The sequence below is a fragment of the Cydia fagiglandana genome, chromosome 1, assembly GCF_963556715.1.
Source record: "Cydia fagiglandana chromosome 1, ilCydFagi1.1, whole genome shotgun sequence".
Classification (NCBI taxonomy): domain Eukaryota; kingdom Metazoa; phylum Arthropoda; class Insecta; order Lepidoptera; family Tortricidae; genus Cydia; species Cydia fagiglandana.
Genome location: NC_085932.1, coordinates 12,820,731 through 12,841,752, shown reverse-complemented (window position 1 = coordinate 12,841,752; position 21,022 = coordinate 12,820,731). Strand labels below are relative to the sequence as shown.

The window sequence follows — 21,022 nt, the reverse complement described above, 5'->3', positions numbered from 1 at the left end:
CTAACAATACTTTTATTGAGGTCTGAAGGTTCTAAGCACAATCTTATTTTCTGTGTCCTTCTTAATAAAGTTTAAGGCTAACTTTGATGATTTTAAATAGATATTTGGACTAAACCTTTTTGATTCTCATTAACGAAGTGATAATAATAGGCGTTCACTTTGTTTTGCCTAAAATATAGTGCCTATTGATACCTTCTCCAAAACATTGTTCTGTTAAATTAAAAAAAATATATAATGGCTTTCTTCCGCATCCAAGACGCCTATTGTGATGCGCATTTCTTTCAAGCAAATTAATTAGGAATTGCCTAACGACAAAATAAACGTAATTAAAACTTCGGGAATTAACTTTCGCCTGATTTCTTTTTTAATTTAAGCTGACTGGGCTAATTCTGTGCGCCACGGGGGTCAGACACACCCCTCGCCCTTTGTCATAGCAAAGAAAAAGGATTTTAAAAGATTTACTAAAGGTTAGAGGCTAATGTAGCTTTTATTGGTATACATATTTTATTTCGAGTATTAAGTAATTTCAAGAGTTTCTTTATTCCATTTTATACTTTAAGATCTTTGTTCTGTCCTGACTGATTACGATGTTATATAGTAATTAATACTGCTTTTTAAGTATTTGCAGTTTATACTTACATCGGCTTAGAGCGCTGGTGGCCTAGCGGTAAGAGCGTGCGACTTGCAATCCGGAGGTCGCGGGTTCAAACCCCGGCTCGTACCAATGAGTTTTTCGGAACTTATGTACGAAATATTATTTGATATTTACCAGTCGCTTTTCGGTGAAGGAAAACATCATGAGGAAACCTGCATACATCTGCGAAGAAATTCAAAGGTGTATGTGAAGTCCCCAATCCGCATTGGGCTAGCGTGGGGACTATAGCCCAAGCCCTCTCGCGCTCGAGAGGAGGCCTGTGCCCAGCAGTGGGACGTATATAGGCTGAGATGATGACTTACATCGGCACATAGGACTTAGCATGTTTACGATATGTTTAAAAAATACCTACTTTTTACGCAGATAAGTTACACAATCCTGTAGTCCCCTGACGCGCCTGTATCTAAGAAGTATGAATAGGAACATCACATGATTTTTTAACATCCTCTACACCTAGGCTAAAATCACTGAATAGAAAGATACTTAAGTACATTTGAATATAATAATACATTATACGTTTAAAAACCAAGTATTTCGTCCGATTTTTGAAATTAAACTAAAAATTAAATTAAACCACAATTAGAGATTGTGGTAGGTAAATACCTACCACAATCTCTAATTGTGGTTTAATTTGTGATAAAATAGTACGTTCATAAAAGTAAAATTAAACTATGTATAGGTACACTGCTGAACAGTGCAAACAACATCAAGCAATCGTCAGCGAAAATTTGTTATGATTCCATTGGTAAGCGAATTATATTTTTTCGCGAAAAAACAAATCGCTTTTACGTAAAGCATGTTTAACATTTAGTTTCAATCGCTTACATATAAGGTAGGTTATACCACATTGTGACAAGTCTACCGTTCTCTACGATAAAGATTCTACAATCTATTAAGTAACTACCCCATCGAAAATAAGATACATTGTAAAAGTTTACAGGCAAAGGTCTTTCACCTGAGTCTATTTTACACTGTCCAGTGACTTTACGAGTCATTACTTTCGCTGACCAGGCGACGTGACGATCAAAGTTACCGTCCGCTACAAAATACAGTGTCGCACATAAAAAGTATACGACGCATTTAAAGTATGGGTTCCGTGCATAAGCCTGTCGAGGCGCTAATGGGGATGGATGAGGGTTCCGCGAGACGTTTCTTATACTAATAAGACCGTAAGTTCCGAGCTTCGGTCGATCGTAAGTTTTGGGTTTCGGATACACTGATTTATAATCCATCTACGAGTAAAGAACGAGTTTAAGCAGTGTTGGTTGATCAGAAAAACTTTGTTGTAATACTTCAATTAGGTAAATAAATAATATACAACAGACTGGCAAGAGTCATAAGGATGAACTTTTTTGAACTTACATCTAAGAGTGTTTAAGGACTGAAAATCTACCACACCAGCTTGTAAAGGCCAAAGGTTGTAAAACCTTATTGTAAGAAAAACCGACGAGAAAGTTGTATTTTATCCGTAATAGGGACAAAGTAATTTTTGGAATAACTATTTAGCTTGCTTTTCGGGTATCAATATAAGCACGAGGGGTTAAACGACAACTTTGCCCCCTTGTAAAGGAAATAACTAATATTAAAGAGCAGTATCTTGTTACTAATAATAGGTTCTTTTACGGAACCTTGTAATATTATAGACAAATGTATATGAGGGTTGATCAGTAGCATGCGTCAGGAGATTGGCAAACGATGGACCCCAGTTTTATTGGTTGTTACGCGTCGTAAACACAGAGGTGGTGCGGCTAGCCGATAATGTTTCTTGGGAGTTCTGATCACTTATGTAAGTACCGAAAAATTGATTTATTAAATAATCAAAAACACGTTCATTTGATAATGATGCGACTGCGAGTAACTAATATTTAGGTACCTACCTAAATATAAATAAAGAAGAGAATTGTATCATCCTAGTCTAGAAATAAAACCATGTCCTATGTAGACCAAGTAAGGGTTCACGTTTAATCTACTTGATTTACGAGTATTATTACCTAGGTATTATTAGGTGCAGGTACCTTCCTATATTTGCCAAACCTGTACCATCCTTGTACATATATGTCCTAAAGTTAGTGATGGTTCCTAAATACGTGATGGAAGCAAAACAAGTATTTTGCCCCTATATTATACCTATATAACATCTTAGATATAATACCTATTTTTATGGCACTAAGGAATGCATAAACCCATTGGTATTACGCACACACATCGAACGCAATAAAATGTTTTATGTACCCTGTAAGTCCAGATAAAAACACCCCACTGATGCCCGGTGGCTAGTATATCGCCCTCATTTTACGATTGTCAAATTTTCTATAAACTATGGCGATGGATGTAATATTTCTAAGCCTGTTATAAAAGAGTATGTCACGTGGAAATGTCTCCATAAAATAAGATGGGTGTTTGAGGTGTATCAATTTTTACGCAACGTCGAGCATGAGTTGTATATATATTGTACTTACACATAATCCTTCTTATAAAATATAACACCTTTTAGTTAGGTACCTACTTTAAGTTAGTAATCTATAATTTAAGGACTTGTGTATTTCACAAGTTACTCTTTCACGAATTAATATTTTATACAATAGTAAGCTCTATTATATATTAGGTATCTATATACCACCACCTAATATATAGGTAATAGAGCTTAATACATTTTTGTTAAATTTATGTAAAAGCTTACCTACCTACATACACTGCATGGACGTTTATTTTAAGGTAGACTTTTCTCTCATTCAATAGGGAATCGAGTTTTATTGATGCCCCGTCACTGCTACTTACTGCTAGTTAGTGTTAATACTTATAGTTTACGTTTCCAAAGTACGTCCCCGGTTTAATTTAATCCTTCCTCATCGTTACACGCGTGTCAACCCGTGCTGTTATCTAAATTAGCAACGGAGGGATTAGTGACTGTAGGATTGTGTTAAAGTACCTTACCTACTTTGTTGAGATTCGGCCGCTAATCCCGAAGAGATACGATGCGACTATTGTGTACTCGTTACCATTTTGCTGCTATGTTCCTTGCTGTACCGGCTCCAAAAGTTGCACGTTCAGTTTGTTACATTGAACATATATTTTTTTTGTCTATAGTAGTATACCCTATAATGGATGTGGAACCAGTAATGGGACAAAAAAACATAATTCCTCTAAAATAAGTATCTAAAAGTAGTTTATAAACACTGGCTGTATATTATCATAAATAAGAGTCCTAGAGCTGTTTCAGTTTGAAGTTTCATTAAATTTGGTTGCTTTTTAAGAAATTGGCGTCAACGCAAAAGTTGTCGTGTCACTGAAAAAAAATACCACTAAGAATTCTTAACAACTTCGCTAAGAGAGGTGAGTTAATTTATTAAATTTTAATTAATTAATACTTGATGAAAACTAGAATGTGTTTTGTTAATTGCATTTACCATGAGATAAGGTAAGACAACACACCTATGTTGTGACTCCACAGATGTAAAAAATAGTGGTATTTGGCCCAATCCCATTATAGGAGCTGTAAAACTGCGTACCTCCTATGATGGGACAATTGACAGAATGATTCTTGCCATGCCATAATTTCATGTTTAAACAATACAGAAGTAAAATGTAGTTACGAAATATGTCAATCAGGAGGTATTCTCGGACTTCGGATAAATTAATATCGTTTTTCCAAACTTTTATTTAAATTGCCCTGTTAGTTAGTGTGGGTCCAATCTTGGTAGCTGAATTTGAACCACTTTTCGATTTCCGATTCAGTTGAAATTTTGTGTAAGTACGTAATTAAGTATGCAAATCGATGCAATATTATGATAACATGGACCTAATCTGATGATGGAGACAGGAGGTGGCCGTGGGAACTTTATCGCAATAAATCCTAACTAATTGTGTTTGGGTATATTAGAATTGTCTCGATGGATCTAATACAATAATAATTGGCTGTGGAAAGAAAAATACATTCAGCGATAAAAGCTTACATATACCAAAAAATTATTTTTTTGCCGTAACTTATTCCCCATTTCAATATTTTATACTGATAGAGCAATATCCATTATAGGGGGCCCATTACTGGATCCACGTCCATTACCGGGGGCCCATTACTGGAGCTTTGGTGTCCATGACTGGAGAAAAAAGCATAGTTTTAATTTGTTAAATGTGTGGAAACTAATTGCAGTATCTATGGTACAACACGCCTAAAACATGAAAGACGGATAGGACTTTCATCTTTTAACACGCTAAGCGGTAGACCATTTACATGTATAAGGGAAATATCATAAATACTCCAAATTTCCTCTTAAATGTCCCATGACTGGTGCTGTTACTATATGGCTATTTATTTTTAATGTATATGTCGCAGTAAGATAGTTAAAGCCGTTATATAGTTATAACCCTAGGGATATAATTATATGTCGTAACATAGTTATACGAAAGCGATTCATTACTATCTTACTAGGAATATAACTATAATACGTCTTTAGTTTAGTGATATAGTTATATTACTGGATTAAGTTTAGTGAAATAATTGTAGGTACCTAGGAGTGCGGCAGTGCGGCGGAGGTATAGTTATCGCCCTAGGGATATAGTTATATGCCGTATAATACGTATTATAATCATATTCCTAGTAAGATAGTAATATCTTACTAGGTTACGGTATTTGACTAAACTAATGTGGTTAAATAGTTATAAATCTACCAGGGAATCAAAGAAAACAGTAAGTATACCTATTCGTTTTTATTTTTATTACAAAATCAACTTTGTTGGTTGCAATTAGTTGTAATACTTTTTAGCAATATTACGTAAAATATAATATATTACTATCTTACTAAGAATATGATTATAATACGTACTATATGGCATTAGGGATAAGTATAACTATTAGACCTCCGCCGCACCGCCGCACTCCTACCTACAATCACTATCTCACTAGGAATATGATTATAATACGTACTATACGGCATATAACTATATCCCTAGGGATATAACTATACCTCCGCCGCACTCCGTTTAAAACGCTCTGAAACTTGCCCCTCTATTAGCGCAGTGTTGAACATTGAACAAGTCACTCCGAATTTGCCACTCCGAAGGTTCAATATTTATTGACCCTTAATGCCGCTCGGCTTAGTTAATGCGTATCTACTTGCATTAAGAAGATGAACAGCTTCCGATAACCCCGCCCAGCAGAGCCATAACTATGCATCACGGTATATGAGTATCTACGAGTTAGTACGTTAGTACGCCATGTATGTAGGTAGGTACTTATACGTATTAGTAATCAATGTATGTATGTAAGTACTATTAAGTCGTCATCATAAATTAAGAGCTTTCATGGGCTAGTCTTTTGATTTTCTCATACGACGCATTCTTTTTATTACTTGGCTGAGATATCTAAGTATCTAATTTTAATGTGTCCTCGAAATCCATAAAAACTTACATACTAGTACCCACTCGTATATGGGTTAATAATTGCTTAAGGTTGTGCTCGATAAGTAACGAAATAACCGTTATAAAAAAAGCCCTGCTGGCAGCTATGTGATGGCTGCTAGGCTAGCAGCACTCCTCTTTGCGCCTTAGACGAGTCCTTTACGGCCATGCAGCGAGCGTTGCTCGGACTTCGTTACTAGGAGCTTGAATTATAGGTAAGTAGGTACTTCATGGGCGGAGGAAAGTCGCTATTTCACATAAATGTCCGGAGTTTTTAACTTTTTGTCCTGCGTCGAGACGAAGTAGGTGAGTCAGTCTCAACCCAAATGCCATTTTTCTAATAGGTACATTAGGTACCTATTCTAATAGGCAGCAAAATGCTCAGCAAGCGATGTTTGGTCTGGTAATATTTCATGATTTTGCAGTAGGTAGGTACCTATAGGTATAATCTCAAGCTCTAAAGTTTGGATTGAATTAGCAAAAACATTGTCAAGACATATTCTTGTGAAATGCCCCCCACACGACAGGTTAGTCTATCTACACAATGATTAGACCAAAAATAAACACTTGTTATAAATAAGTACCTTTATATAGTTCAATATCCTAATTCTAAAGAATGTAGGTACCTAACAAAGAACCTAAATAATACCTACTGTCAATATCAAACTAGAACTAGTCGTGGTGTTAGTTACTTACCTACTTAAAATCAGCTAAACGGTAACCCCTATCAGGAACCTACCTAACTTCAATTGTTGTTTTATTATGGTACCTAATTACAATTTAGTTTAAACGTGGATACCCGACTGTAAAATTTGCGCAGCCATGTGCATCGTCTTGTAAACTATCGACGATGATCCGATAAGTTTAATTTGGGATAATTAGATTAAGCATTCTTGGCTAATTTTCTTAGGCCACATGCTCTATAACGAACAGTATTGCAGCGCGATATTACTGACGCAAATGTCGAAAATCCGGCAGCACCATCAATGACATTAGCAGCAGTAATGCAGCGCTGCAATACTGCAGCAGTAATGCTGATGTCTGAATCCGAACGTAACCTTTAGTAGGTAGGTATACTATTTTTTCCCACATAACTCTCGAAGTCTCTACTAAATCGCACTTACACAAGGTTGAAGGTCAAGCCCAAGATTCTAGCAATGCGTTTGCGCTGTCTCATGAATGCTACCGTCGACCCAACCCCAGCTTCAAAGCGACTTTAGCAAACTAAATAGGTGTAAAAAATAAGATATGAATTAAAACAGGTCAATATTTTTTGAGTTTTTTTATTGTATTTTTGAAAAGGTTTTATGGTTTATCGTAGGTATAGTGTCATTTGAATCATTAATTTTATTGCTAATAGCATTCCAATTCGAATAATGTGTAGTAGGCGAATACGTATAGCATAACTTAAAAATGATAAGGTAAAATAAAATGACTGCTAAGCATGATGAAGTGCTAGCGACAACACTGCTATTGATGCTAACGGTATCGTCTACTGCGCACAGAACAATTAGTTTACAAGACAAAAAGTAAAGTAAATGTGCTTTAACAAAAATAGGTAAATTATTACAAATTAATCTAAGTTTAAACTTAAGTTAAAAGCTGCTAAATATTACTTGTATTATTTCACCTATTGCGGCACACAAGTACTAGGTTGTATGGAAATATTAAAGATTTATTTGAACTATTAAGATTTACGTAAACTATAACATTTTGCGCCCTTAGTCATGTAGATCTGGCGACGGTGCGCTTGGTGCCGGCGCCCGCAGTGCGGGACTCGGCTGCCCCGAGCGCAGCGTCCACTGACCGAGCCCCGCAAGCGGGGTGTTCTCTAAAATAATTTCCATTGAATAACAGTCAAACAAAATTGGACTAAACAACAAGGAATTTGTACTTTGGGAAATGTGATATACAGAGAATCGACTAGGTCCTCATCAAATGAATATTAAATACTTAATAAACATTGTATTCATAATATATAATATAAGCAATATAAAACGTAACATAATCGGAAATACTAGACAATAATATAATTTTGCTAAATAACTGAAATAATTCAGGATGATTACCAGAGTTGTAATGGATTAAATCGACTTTGACGTCCTGTCCAGTAGACGATTTTGGGAACCAATGAAGTCGACTAGATACGGCATTCACGTAATTATCTGGAGATCGTTAATAGGCAAACCGTCCACTACAAAACTGACAACACATAATTCTCTAACAATATTATTAATAATAGTACAAATTGAATTGAATAAAACTTCGCTAAAGTTTGTACCGAAAATGTATCTAGCGTCTTTTTAAAATGATATGCTTGCGAACAGCAACACTTTTGTTAGGATCACTGCAGGCGAAGGGCCTGCTCTCCGAACTTTATGACTGGTCGTTCGTTACACCACTCCATTTTGTTTACAAGTAAAAAGTTAGGGCAATATTGTTGTTTTGTTTTTAAATTCGGAGTCAATCCCTGTTGCCTTTCGCGAACTAAAAAGAATCGTGCGCATCCTGTCCGAGCGCGCAGACAGTGCCCACTACACATTCTGCTATGAATCAGTGTTGGCCGCTTGTTCGGTAGTCGGTTATCGATATCATATTAATAATAAATGTCACAACATCAAGCCAGTATAAAAACACTAAGCCTACTAAAATTACTACCTGCGAAAACTCTTTTAAAGAGTAAACTTACAAACTAGATTCGTAAAGTAACACAAAGCCCGTGGGCGCAATATCAGGATCCATATAAAATATAACATGTTTTTTTTCGCCTCCGTCAGTTTTATTACAATTTTCTGAAACAAACTAACAATCTACTCATGCTTCACCAACATTACAAAATAGACAATACAACGCTCACTATCGTTACAAATTAATAGCTTTCAATATTTTTGAATTACAAAATGGAACTTTTCTTCTTACTTTCTGAAATTTCTTAATTCTATCTTTTTTTTGTGCCAATTCCTTAAGCATCGACTCCAAATGTACAAAAATAATACGTTGAGACGTATCAAAGTTTATATAAATATTTATTTCAATGGTATATTAGATTGAATATTTTAAAGCGACTCTTACAAGTAATTCAAGCACTTAAAGTTACTTAAAATTAATAAATTGGCGTTTTCCTTCTGAGCTTCTTTCTTTCCCTGATAATCACACCTTATCCTTATTCCATCAAATTGTAAGTAAACAAGGAGATCTGCGTAAAACAACACGTCGGACATTACCACACTCAATATTAACTAGTAATGATTAATGTGTGTAGATAACTGTACCTACACAAGAAATTAAGGAGTGAGGTTATTCATTCACGCAAACATACAATACTATAAACGACAAGAAACTTTTAGAATAATGAGATGCTTTGGCTCTATTAATACGACACCGTTTTAGCACACCTGCAGCCGTCGAGTGGCAAACAGGCCCGTCGAAACGGGTGCCAGAATGCAGGACCTTTAAAAAGTCACAGGAATACTTAGTATTTCGCAATTGGCCTCCATTTGGGAGACTAATTAAATGCGATGACTCGCAGAACGGTGGACATTACTTTTACAAAGCATCTGATCAGTTATAAAACGCACAGACAGTAAAAAACTTACTTCCTAACTATTATAACGACATCGCGGTCGTTCCATAGATCAAGAAGAAGCCTCGGAGCTGTGGGCTCGGAGCCGAGCGGCCGCCGCGGGCTGGCCGTGGCCGCCCGTCGCTCCAGGCTGCTTCTCCAACTGGGACACGCGGTCGGTTTACACATTACCATACCTATTATCGCCGTGATACACGTACTGCGAGCCCATGTCTCGCATAGTCTTACAAAAATACTAAATCTACAGTTCCAGTAAAAAAACGTATATTATTTGACGCTTATTTTAAGCATTATACATATTAATAGAAAAATGTTACCACTAAATTATTCGTTACTGTTACCAAAGTACAAAAGTTTTCAGTTTTTACAAATTATGACACTCATACCCTGATGCACCCCGCGCATTTTACGTAGTAAAAATGTTAATCTAATTGCCACGCAATAACTTAATTATTATCTTTAGCCAATTCGTAAGATTATCACCAATTTAATCGTCATTACAAAATTCTCATTTTTTTAGATCAACCTGAAGCTTACGTGTATTTACCTCTAACATTTAGGAGTATTTCGACTGTCTCGATTTTAGAAGACGGCTTTAAGAGCCAAAAATTTCGAAATATGTAGGAATCTACCGACGGTAATATCACTTCTCACTCATATCGCATTTGTAAGTTCGATTAAAACTGTTAATGTTGGTTGCTTCAGTCTATTATAAATCTAATTGTAAAGGTCAGCGATAAACAGTCTGTTCACTAGGCTAAACGGTATAATCACATTTTTAAATGGTCCATCGAATCTTCTAAATGCGATCGAGTGTGACGTCTGACGAAACCTATCTACACTACGTAAATACGAAAGTTAAATATGAACGACTACATTAGTGTAGAAAACATCGAGTATCAAAATATAATTAACACGTTTGATTTGCATCTTTCACTAACCAATAACAGCCGTATACAAAAGTCAGCCAATGGGTAAGTGGATTTTGAGCGTCGATTGGTCGCCGGGTCTGAATGTCACATTGACGACAACCTGATGTGGGCCATACTGTAATGACCCAATCTTATGGCGCTTTCCATGGGTTAGTGTAAAAATATTACCATATGTAAGTAAAGCGGATGGATTCTAACACCTACAATATTTGAATCTATAGTTTTATTTCGCTGATGTTATTGAAAATATTAGGATTCATTAAGTGCTTCAGTTTTAAATTGTTTATGAACATTTGGCAATTGATATCCCAGCCGATACACACCTATTTGATCATGCATTCTATACCAACATTCGCTTGATAAAATGGCTGGCCTATACCATTGATTCGTAAAACTACATTATTTATATCACGGAAAGATATTAAGTTAGTTCAAAGCTAAACGTAAATGCTGCGCGAACGCAGCACCTATGACCAGAACGTACACGATTTACTAACAACTCGCTTGGCACGAGGATGCATTAGCAATAAAAAGTACTATATAAGAATTATGACGATGACTAAAATTAATGTTAAATGTGACCACATACACTCATTCCATTCGCGCGTTCTTCTTTAAAGAAAACCCTAAGAGCTAAACAAGAACTACGAGGAAACGAGGTTAGATTAAACCTAGGAAGCGAGAGATAGTTAAGTTCAACGAATATTATGCCGATGACGATTCCTACTTACAGTGCGCATCTACTACTTATACATAATTATGTACTTGTATGATAATATTAGTGATAAAGTAATAAAAAATTAATACATGATATAGCTTTTATAATAAGTAACAATTTTCGCTCCTAAATTTCAACCAACGAAAAACAAAATGTTTATATTAAAATGAATGTAACTGTTAGACGCTCTTGCGATGAAACAATTGCGGGTTACAGTAAGATTCACAGCAACTATTTCGTAAAGATTATCTAGTCCAGATTTATCTTTAATATGTATTTACTTTATAAAATTTGCAAAAGTAACAAATTGTTTCTTTGTACTTTTAAGCAATTCACTAAATTACACCACATTTAATTCAACATGAAGAAATGTCGTGTCTAAATAAAATTGTCATTAGATACAAAATTTAACAAATATGTGCAAATAAACTAGGAAAATATGCAACGTTGTGTAATTAAATATATTAAAACTGAACAAGTAACTAAGTGACTAAAATGTGAATAATCAAACACTTTCGATTATGTACCTCTGATTGTAATAAAGAGGGGTTTCTACTGCGTCCGGGTACACTACACAACCTTCAATAGTAATTTAAATCGTACGGGAAGTACTTGTGAAATAATTATAAGAAAGGGATCGACAAATTATACTCAGATAATGACATTTTTTTCTTTATATTTAACGGAAAACAAACTTGTCTTGACAAACCAGATTATTACAAATCTTGTTAAGAATGCTCGGATTGTTTTAAAATAGTAACAAATACTAACCTTGGATTCGCCTCAATTTATGATTGGTAAATTATTAATGAAGACTTCTCAAATTCTCTCAAACTCTACGCGAAATTTAATAAATTGGTTGGGAAAAACACAGACTTGTTTGGTATATGTACGTACCTATCTTAGCTTTAAAAGATAGACTTAAAAAAGGTATAGTGGTAGTTATTTGGCTTGTCAAGACGCATGTAACATTTGTAAACATTCAATTAAGAAAAATGATCATATCTTATATGATATAATATATGGATTTGAACATTCGATTACGGTTTTTTGGTGTTGTACTCTATAACTGAAAGTACAGACATATCTATATTTATTTTAAAATATGGGATTTTCAATACTTTATTAAAAAGGAATTTTAATTTGTGTTACGCTGATACAACTATAATTTTACTATTATAGTATCTAGAGAGGTAATGACATAGATTTTAAATATCTATTAAATAAACATCCTTGCTTACGGAGGACTATGATATATTAACGGATCTCATGACTCCAAAATAGCATATTCTGAATTTGTACCGGAAAGGGATCCAAGCCGGCGGGGCCAGACGCAGGTCCGACGCCCGCGCAGCGAGGTCTGATTATTCTTCTACGTAGATGGCTCTGTATTGACTATTAGAGAATATGATATTATACTTTGTGTCGCCTTCACTAGAGCGCGCTGTAATGACGGTTCACTTTTCTCATTTGTACATGGCCACCATCAGATGATCTGGTATCATTTTTAATATTTTCCTAAATATACCAACAACAGCTCGTTTTTTACCTTAATTTTTCAAATATTTTATGGATACGATATTATATTAACACGCATTAAGTAAATGCACATTAAACTTTTAAATATAATTCTATATACGAACGAGCAAACTTCGATAAAATTAAAATTGTATAACATATGAAACGTCATTACAGCGCCGCCGCGAATGCTAAAATAATTAGGGATCTTTGATATTGTTGAAATTATGTACTATCGATTTACGGCTATTCTAGAATTATGCAATAGTACAATGTATTTCATTAAACTTTCGATAAGCTTCTGCGAATAGTACACGAAACGGTGTTATTTACATTATTAATACACCGTGCTATGATAAAGTACTGTTTCAGTTAGATAGATATAATATATATTCTTAGAGTAGATAACGATTAAGCGGAGGACACTAATCTTAAAATATTAGGAGGTACTACAACCACACAAGGCGACCTGGCAACTATGGCCCATGGATAGATGTGATTCAATATTAGGTAATTTAAGAAGTAATTTGTAGGTATTGCCAATAAAGATGGGTATGGTCGTTAAGTTGAAGCGCCGGGCCAGCGTCGGCCGACGGCCGGCTCGGACGTAGCGGCCATAGTTGCTCAGCTCGCCCCCACTCAAACCGTGCCGGATGAAGATGACGCTCATGAGGTGCAGTGATGCGGATGATGGCGTGACAACGCGCGTGATAATGATGACTGATGCTACTTTACTACGCAACAACAACCTGAACTAATTACTTTAATGAACAGCGATTAGTTTAGTTAAAATGTAAATGGCAGTTACGATTAAAGATGTCAATGCAAAATTTTTACCTATAAAAAGTGTCAAGTCTTTTTTAGAATTATTGCCTAACATGTAGCGAACGAGTTCGCAGATATCACGTTGACCCAGTGAGTGTGTTCCACTCCGTGTTCCGAGACAAGTCGACGCGAGCCCGAGTCGAGCGGGGGTCCCGCCGCCGTCCCGCCGGAGTGGCGCACACGGTGCGAGCCCCTACGCCTACTGATCCGCACCACTTGTTATCCTATACACGCACTAGTACTACGTTTTATCACTTGTAATCAATCACTTTGCGAGTAATAAGTATCAAAGTATAAAAACCTTACCTAAAATATTAACTTTAAACAGTTACTGAGTAAATGTGCACATCACTTATACGCTTAGTAAATTTTAAAGCGCTATTCACTTATAAATTAAATAGACATTCATGATAATTGTAAGAAAACCCTTAACCTAACCACGGAAATAAAATGAAAGTTTTCATATTCAACATAAAACAAATAAAAAACGTGTCTTCTTATCAATTAAAGTCTGTGGAAATAGAAAACTGAATGATTAGCGGATTGCTGACACGTCAATAATTTGGATTGTATAAAATGCAATTTATCTTGTGATATGGCACGACACAGACGCTTCACTTGGTACAACACAGAGGTATTCGTGTTCATATTGATGCTGGCACTCCACTAATCACCGAAAAAAAAAACAACTAAAACAACTGCATTACGATACATAACCTTATAGGTACATACAATAATTATAATAGATATAGACAAGCTAATCATATTATTGGTGACACAGCAATGACTTATAGTTATAATCCTCTATCATATTGATTAAAGTAATGTGAAAAATGTTAGAAATTAAAAATGATTCAAGACCATAACCTAACATGGCATCTTGATGAAGTTCTACAAAGAGCCATTCTGGTGGGAAGAAATAAAAAGATCGCGATAAACCTAGTTACAAAAATAATTATTGTATAACACTTAAGTTAGGTTTAAAATTTTTCTAAAATAAAACATAACTAATAAACTAAATTGAACTAAATAACACACCACTCGATCGCCCTATCAGATAGGGTCGGTATCACTGTCGTAAAAGGTAATCAATAATTTAAACACTCACTTTAAGTTCCTTTAAAAGGAAAGAAAACCAAATCGAGTTTTTAATTTCAATCAAAAGTAAAACAAAAAATGCAATTTCTGGTGCCGCTGCTAATTGTTTTTGTTAAAAATCAACATCTAATCAACAAAGTACACAATAAAATTAAAATAAAATCAATAGTACGATCTAAACCGACATATAATATAAATTATTTCCAATAATACCAACTTAATTTAACAGAAATTATTCCTAGCGTCTGTCACTAGACGCGTTATGAAGAGTCTGTGAGGATCACACCGTAACACGAAAGAGTTATACAGACACGGAGGAGTTACGCGATCTGGTTTAAGTAGTCGATGAAGTCGCTGGAGAAGAGTTGGAGTTGCGAGGGGTCGGCGAGCGGCGTGCGGCGGGGGGCGCCGCAGCCGCCGAGCGACGGCCGCTCCACGGGCGCCGGCGCAGGCTTGGGGCGCAACGCGGCCAGGTAGCGGTCGGCTAGCGTCTCGCCGAAGCTCATCGCGAGCGTCTCGGGGCTGAGCCCGAGCAGGGACAGCGACTCGGTGATGCTGGCCAGCGTTGGCGCGGTGTACTTGGTGACAACGGGCTCCTCGGGCGTGCCGGTCTCGGGCGGGCGTGTGGCCATGCTCGTGTTGACGACGGGGCGCAGCGCGGGCGGCGAGGCGCGCCGCGGCGGCGACGGCGCCAAGCTCCAGCCTTCAGTGGGGGTGCCGGGTGAGTGGCCCGGCACCGCCGTCTGTTATGGCCACTGCTGGAACACCGGGTACGCCCGTTTTGTGAAGCAGTAGGTCAACGGCTTGACGAAATGCGTGTCGAGGACGCGGCAGTGCGGGCACGTCACCGGGTGAGAGTAGTCGGAGTAGTTCAGCCGTTGCTGTGGGTGCAGGAGCGGCTTGTAGCAACTGTTGCACTGTCGGACAAATAGACATTGTGTTGGTTAGCGATATACTATTCATAAACGCTTACTAAAGTTGACAAACAAAAAAGGTAAAAACAATGAAATTATATCGCGGTAGACCCGTTTGTGTAATTAAATATGTGTACAAAACGCGAGAGTTTAAAGTGTTATAAAGTTGACAAGCCGATAATAATCGTTTGTCCCTTTCCGACGTATTGGTATGAAGGGACAAACGATTATTATCGGCGTGTCAACTTTAGTAAACCGTTATGAATAAGGGGGTTATTTAGAGTTTATTTATAAAGGTACTGTTTTTGGGCAGTCAACTTTTATTTGGAAGACTTCATTAGAGTATTTAGATTCCCTCATGCTTATAACAATAATTATATTGGTTATGTTACCTTCAATCGGTCAGCGCAGCACGGCGTCGCCATGAAGATGTCGTAGGAGTACATGGTGCCGAGCACCAGCGACGTGCCGTCCCACTTCTGGCTGCAGAACCGGCAGCGGATGGTGCGCTCCGGGTCGCAGCGCTCCAGGCACCCCATGCACACGCACGTCAGGTATTGCGTGCGCCCTTCCACTTTCACCTGGCCACAAGGAATAGATATGTACATACTAAAACATTCATAACTCAGGAACAAATATTTGTAAAATGCCCTTACCAGAATTTGAACCCAGACTATGTTAAGCTAACTATGATAAGTATGTACATAGTATTATATGTACAATGTAATTATTATATGCATAAACTCGCCGATGCCGATGACAGATTATGAGTGGAGAAAACGGTGAGACACTAAAGTAGGCTATTAAACAAAAAGCTAAATAAACTAAAAGTTATGGCTGCGTTTCATAATAGTTTTTATTTGTTGTATTAAATTTTTAAGGGTTTATTTCAGAGTAATAAATGCATAAAGTGCTCGTAGACGTAAACCGTAAGTGCACGTATGCTAATTCTGCTGCAAACAAACATACGAGTATCCCTGAGCCCGTGTTCGTCTCTAATTCCATAAGCAAACAGCACAGTCGAGAAGTTACTCGGGCGTTCTCCGACATATGAGCTGCTACAGACGTTATGTTATTTCTATACTTAAATAAACTCTGCGGGATCTTATTTAAGTTTCTGAACTCCACCCAACAAACAATCCAGTTAGGACAAGTTGGTATCTTCCGTGCCGTGTGACAAATAAGAATATCAAGACAAGTGAGTGCTTAGAGATCCCCACGGTAAACAATGAAACGAACCTGCTCTTTGTCTTATGCTTGCTGAAATCCGAGTAAACGATTTAAATTAAAACCCTCGGTGTTCAAAAGCATGAGCTTAGCAAATATCATTCTTAATTCGTTGCACTTCGCTGAGAAAACAAGTAATTTTAAAGGTATGCCATGTCACTATGGCTACAACGACATAACAACAGCTAAGTCGTTTTAATATTGTATTGGTATTGGTTGAACGTTGGCAATAAATCTCCGTTTTGCGAGTTTCGTTGAAATAAGTCACGTTCTGCATACTAATATTATTTACATTCCAAGTAAGTGGTGATTACAGATGCGTTTATATTAAGTGTTGAGATAAATTTAGTACTTAAGAGCAGGTCCATAAATCTTATTATCACGTCAAGTAATTCTTATACGGTCTGCTAAGTCAAAAGCACGGTTTGGACACCACTTTGACCATTTTTGTTTCTCGTGATACGTTACTTCTGGTGTACGTTACGCATAGCTGGCCCTGTCAATCTAGGGATTGACAGGGATTGTAGGGCATTGTGTCAAGTTTTCGTTTTTTTAAATGCCCTGGATGCCAGCTCTTTAAGCCAAATCTCATAGAAAAGGGGGCAAGCTATGATGGCGCCATCTATGCAAACCTTTGACAGTTGCCAACCCCATTGTAGTGATATGAGAACATAAAACCATTTGTATACCTCGACAGCGCCGCTGGTGTGCTGTTTGGGGCTGAGGAAGAAGGTGCCGTCGACGAGCGGGTAGCGGTCGAACACGTGCAGCGTGTCCTCGCAGAGCGCGCACGTCACGCGCGGCTTGTGCTGCCCGGCCAGCGTCGACAGGATGAACAGCCGCGTGTCGTCGTTGCCGTGGTTGCCCTCGTCTTCGATCTACAACAACACAAAATTACTGTTACAATTAATGAATGAACCCGCACAATGAGCAAAGAATCCTAAGATTCCATCCGCCATGTCCTCTCTACATTTAAATGTGAACGGCGGCCCTTTGGATGCCTTTGTACTGACGATAATTTTAATGTTTAATACTTTTTAGCTACAAGAAACTTAGACGGGATATCAATGTTAAAATTCTGATTCATAAATGCGATGAATACGAATGTAAACGTATTGCATAGCAAATCCGATTGAGCGTCTGAGATGTCTCAAAAACAAGATAAGACTGTAAAATAACACAAGAGAACGAGAGTATACGTGTTTCAGGTGTACGAACAAGAAAACAAGGGCCGACCCCATCGCGTCTAGCACAGACATTATTGTAAAACCCCGTTCGCAATTTCAATATTTCATATCCCCACATTTACATATTACGATTAATGCATCCACCCACGACACTTACCGCAGCAACTCTCCCTTCGTAATAACGCAAGTAAATGACTGCATAAAGTTGAATAATGAAAGGCTGAAAGGCAATTACGCTGAATTCGGAGTCGAAGTCAAACAAAGGCTCGCGAGCGAGATCGATTGTGCGCGGATTCGTTCACGTACGACCAATTTGTGAGAGCGGATAATAATGAAAGTTTAACGAGTTGCTGCTTCAGACTACGCCAACGTATGACTTGATTAAACATATTATGAACTGCCGAAGCGTGCGTGGAACGCAACGCTCGATCAAACACGTTTTCATTTTCAGCGCAGTTTCTGTAAACCCTTTTGTTAACAGTTTGGAGGTTGACGGGAACAAGGCAAACATTTCAAAGTTGCATCGCGGCTAAAGCCGATCGGCGGCGATGAATGCAGAACACATCATCCGCAGAACTTGCGCATTCTAGTCAGCATGTATTGATGTTAAACATTCCTATTATTCTATTATTAGAGAGCGACGTGACACCAGGAACACATAAACGTACCCGGCGGGAGCGTTGACCTACGCAAACAAACTCAGTATGATTTGCAGTGCTGTACAGTGCAGTTTGCCAAGAGACGAGGCGGGGCGGGCCATCCGGACACCGCCGCGATATCTTACTTCCCAACTCCGACACGAACGTTCCGTTTAGGACAAACATTTTAAATCATTCCGAAAATTTGTTGCGTGGTGTTAATGCGTCCTTCCATTTGTGTACTGTAATTCAGACACATGCCGTCAAATTCGAGTGATAAATAACAGGGTACACGAGGTCTGCTCGCTTATGATTGATTCATTCCAGCGAGCAGCTGGTGAGTTGACATATGCTTTAGATATTTTGTGATTGATAACACCAAACAGCAATAAAGTGATTTCGCTAAATGCACCTAAAAAGAGAGGAGTTAGTGCGGGCGCAAAGCTAATGAAATGTCTATGAATTACAGAGTTAATTAAACCGGCGCAAAACGGCGCTAGAGACGTCGCCTAAGGACTAATGAGTGACAATTAAATTGTTAAGTGTCGCGCTCACGAAAGTTTAGTGAGGTTGCAGGGCGCGGCCGACGAACCCGGAGCGCTGCAAACTTACACAATTTACTTTTTGTACTGTAAGATTGATGAGCACTCCAACGCAGACTATTTATTTACTCAATCCGATCACGCTTTGTCTCGCAATCGTCGCCTTTACAACTCGCCATGAGTCGGCGAGGCAGTAAACCGATACATAAAACTTGTGACGACTCAAAGCATGTACAATGTACATTGTATTAGCGTGGTGCATCAAAGTAACGAAGTGGCAAATATAGAAAAGGCACAGAAAGCGAATTGGTGTGCCAGCTAAGAGACAGTTAAGGAGTCGGACTGGGCTATTTAAGCCGAGTAGACGATCGTAGCTTCCTCTAATTACGCCGACTTTACGTAGTGTGGAGAAACTTGCCAGTCGGTAAACTTGCAATGGTGCCGAAACCGTCCCGCTTAGATAGAAGTCCTCAACATACTTCCGTGTAGGTACAACATTTTGGTTTTCACTTGAGTTAAAAGTTTAATTAAACCGCTTGAATTCTAGTAATATAATATAGCGACAAGTCGAAATCAACTCCCAAATTAAATCGCGGTTCTGATGTTTGTTTCGGTGTTCAGATAGATCCGTAACAAAAGATAAGAGTCAGTTAAACGAGGAGCCGAGAGCAATAAGTGCACTTCAAACACTCCACGTCCCGCAACAAAATGATGTACACACATTAAAAGTTTCCGAATTGAAGGTGATGGGATTTCTTAATTAAAGAGCTGTATGGAACGCGGAACGCCGCTCTCGCAAGGGTATACTTGACGTAGCCGGATACGAAAACTGTTACTGTATGTGTATATAATTGGATTTACAAATCTACTCGTATCGTATTGTTTTAGGTAAATTTACCTATTTTGTAAATTATTATACAAAAAATATGTATCAAGAACATATGTAATCGTCTGAGTGTTCCCAGACACTTGTGAGTTAATATTGGCCAGTGTGCAGCGTGATGACTCAAACAGCACATAATTCCTGGGTCTTTTGTTCGTGTTTTCTCTTATGTTAAGTTATAACAAAACAGCTGAAGTTATTTACATTATCGCCGTCGTCGTTTCTCATTGTTCTCGTTTTACTAAGTAAAATGTTTGCAAACGAGCTTTTAATAAAACCAGCAGACACCGGCGACCTAAAGGTTGAGTAACGACAATAAATCTGGATTGTTCTCAGGGGTGGCTTATTTTTAATTAGCCAAATGAAACTTTTCCTATTACATTCTGCCGTCGCCGGCACTCGGTAGTAAGTAGCTCGTACAGATAAAAATTAAATACAAAAAGCGAAACGGCGCAGGGGAGAGAGCTGGAAGGCCGAGCAAAAATGAGAAACCTCACCGCAATCCAATTAGTCGCTCTCAGATACCTTATACTAATACAATGTGTCTAGAAAACAAATTAAATTATTTAGATCAATTTATATTTCTATACATTCTGCATTACGCTTATTCTGTCCAATTTGGTGGGTTCATTTGCAAGTTTGGCAACCAGTCATCGACTTTGTATACAAATTTCAAGGAGGTAACTTGTTGTTCGGTGTTTGAAAACTTTTCCAGGGCTTGTTACTTCTTTATCTTTATAAAACATCGTATAAAATACGGATTTAATGTCACTGAATTTATCTACAAACTTTGTAGTTATCGTGCAGATCAAAGCATTAAAGAATGCAAAGTAACGGATGTTTTAGCGCTCAAGACTTTCTTTATGGAGGTACTGCAAAAACATATTATGCTTTATAAGATAAGT

At 37.6% G+C, this 21,022-nt stretch overlaps 2 protein-coding genes and 1 long non-coding RNA gene across 3 annotated transcripts in view; all 3 read right to left on the bottom strand.

Moving 5' to 3' along the window:
- The window catches only part of LOC134664744 (uncharacterized), a 384,916-nt gene that overhangs the window by 19,581 nt on the left and 344,313 nt on the right, over positions 1–21,022 (bottom strand). The window lies entirely within an intron of this gene.
- Positions 14,896–15,358, bottom strand: LOC134664715 (uncharacterized). Its single transcript, XM_063521465.1, has one exon. It carries the CDS (start codon positions 15,356–15,358, stop codon positions 15,047–15,049), a length of 312 nt encoding a protein of 103 aa, XP_063377535.1. The 3' UTR covers positions 14,896–15,046.
- The window catches only part of LOC134664685 (headcase protein), a 51,495-nt gene continuing 45,945 nt past the window's right edge, over positions 15,473–21,022 (bottom strand). The window contains exons 3-5 of the mRNA XM_063521433.1: positions 17,557–17,745; positions 16,033–16,221; positions 15,473–15,643 (exon numbers count right to left, since the gene is read on the bottom strand). Of these exons, the coding sequence (XP_063377503.1) occupies positions 15,473–15,643; positions 16,033–16,221; positions 17,557–17,745 (549 nt within the window). The remainder of the gene's footprint in view (positions 15,644–16,032; positions 16,222–17,556; positions 17,746–21,022) is intronic.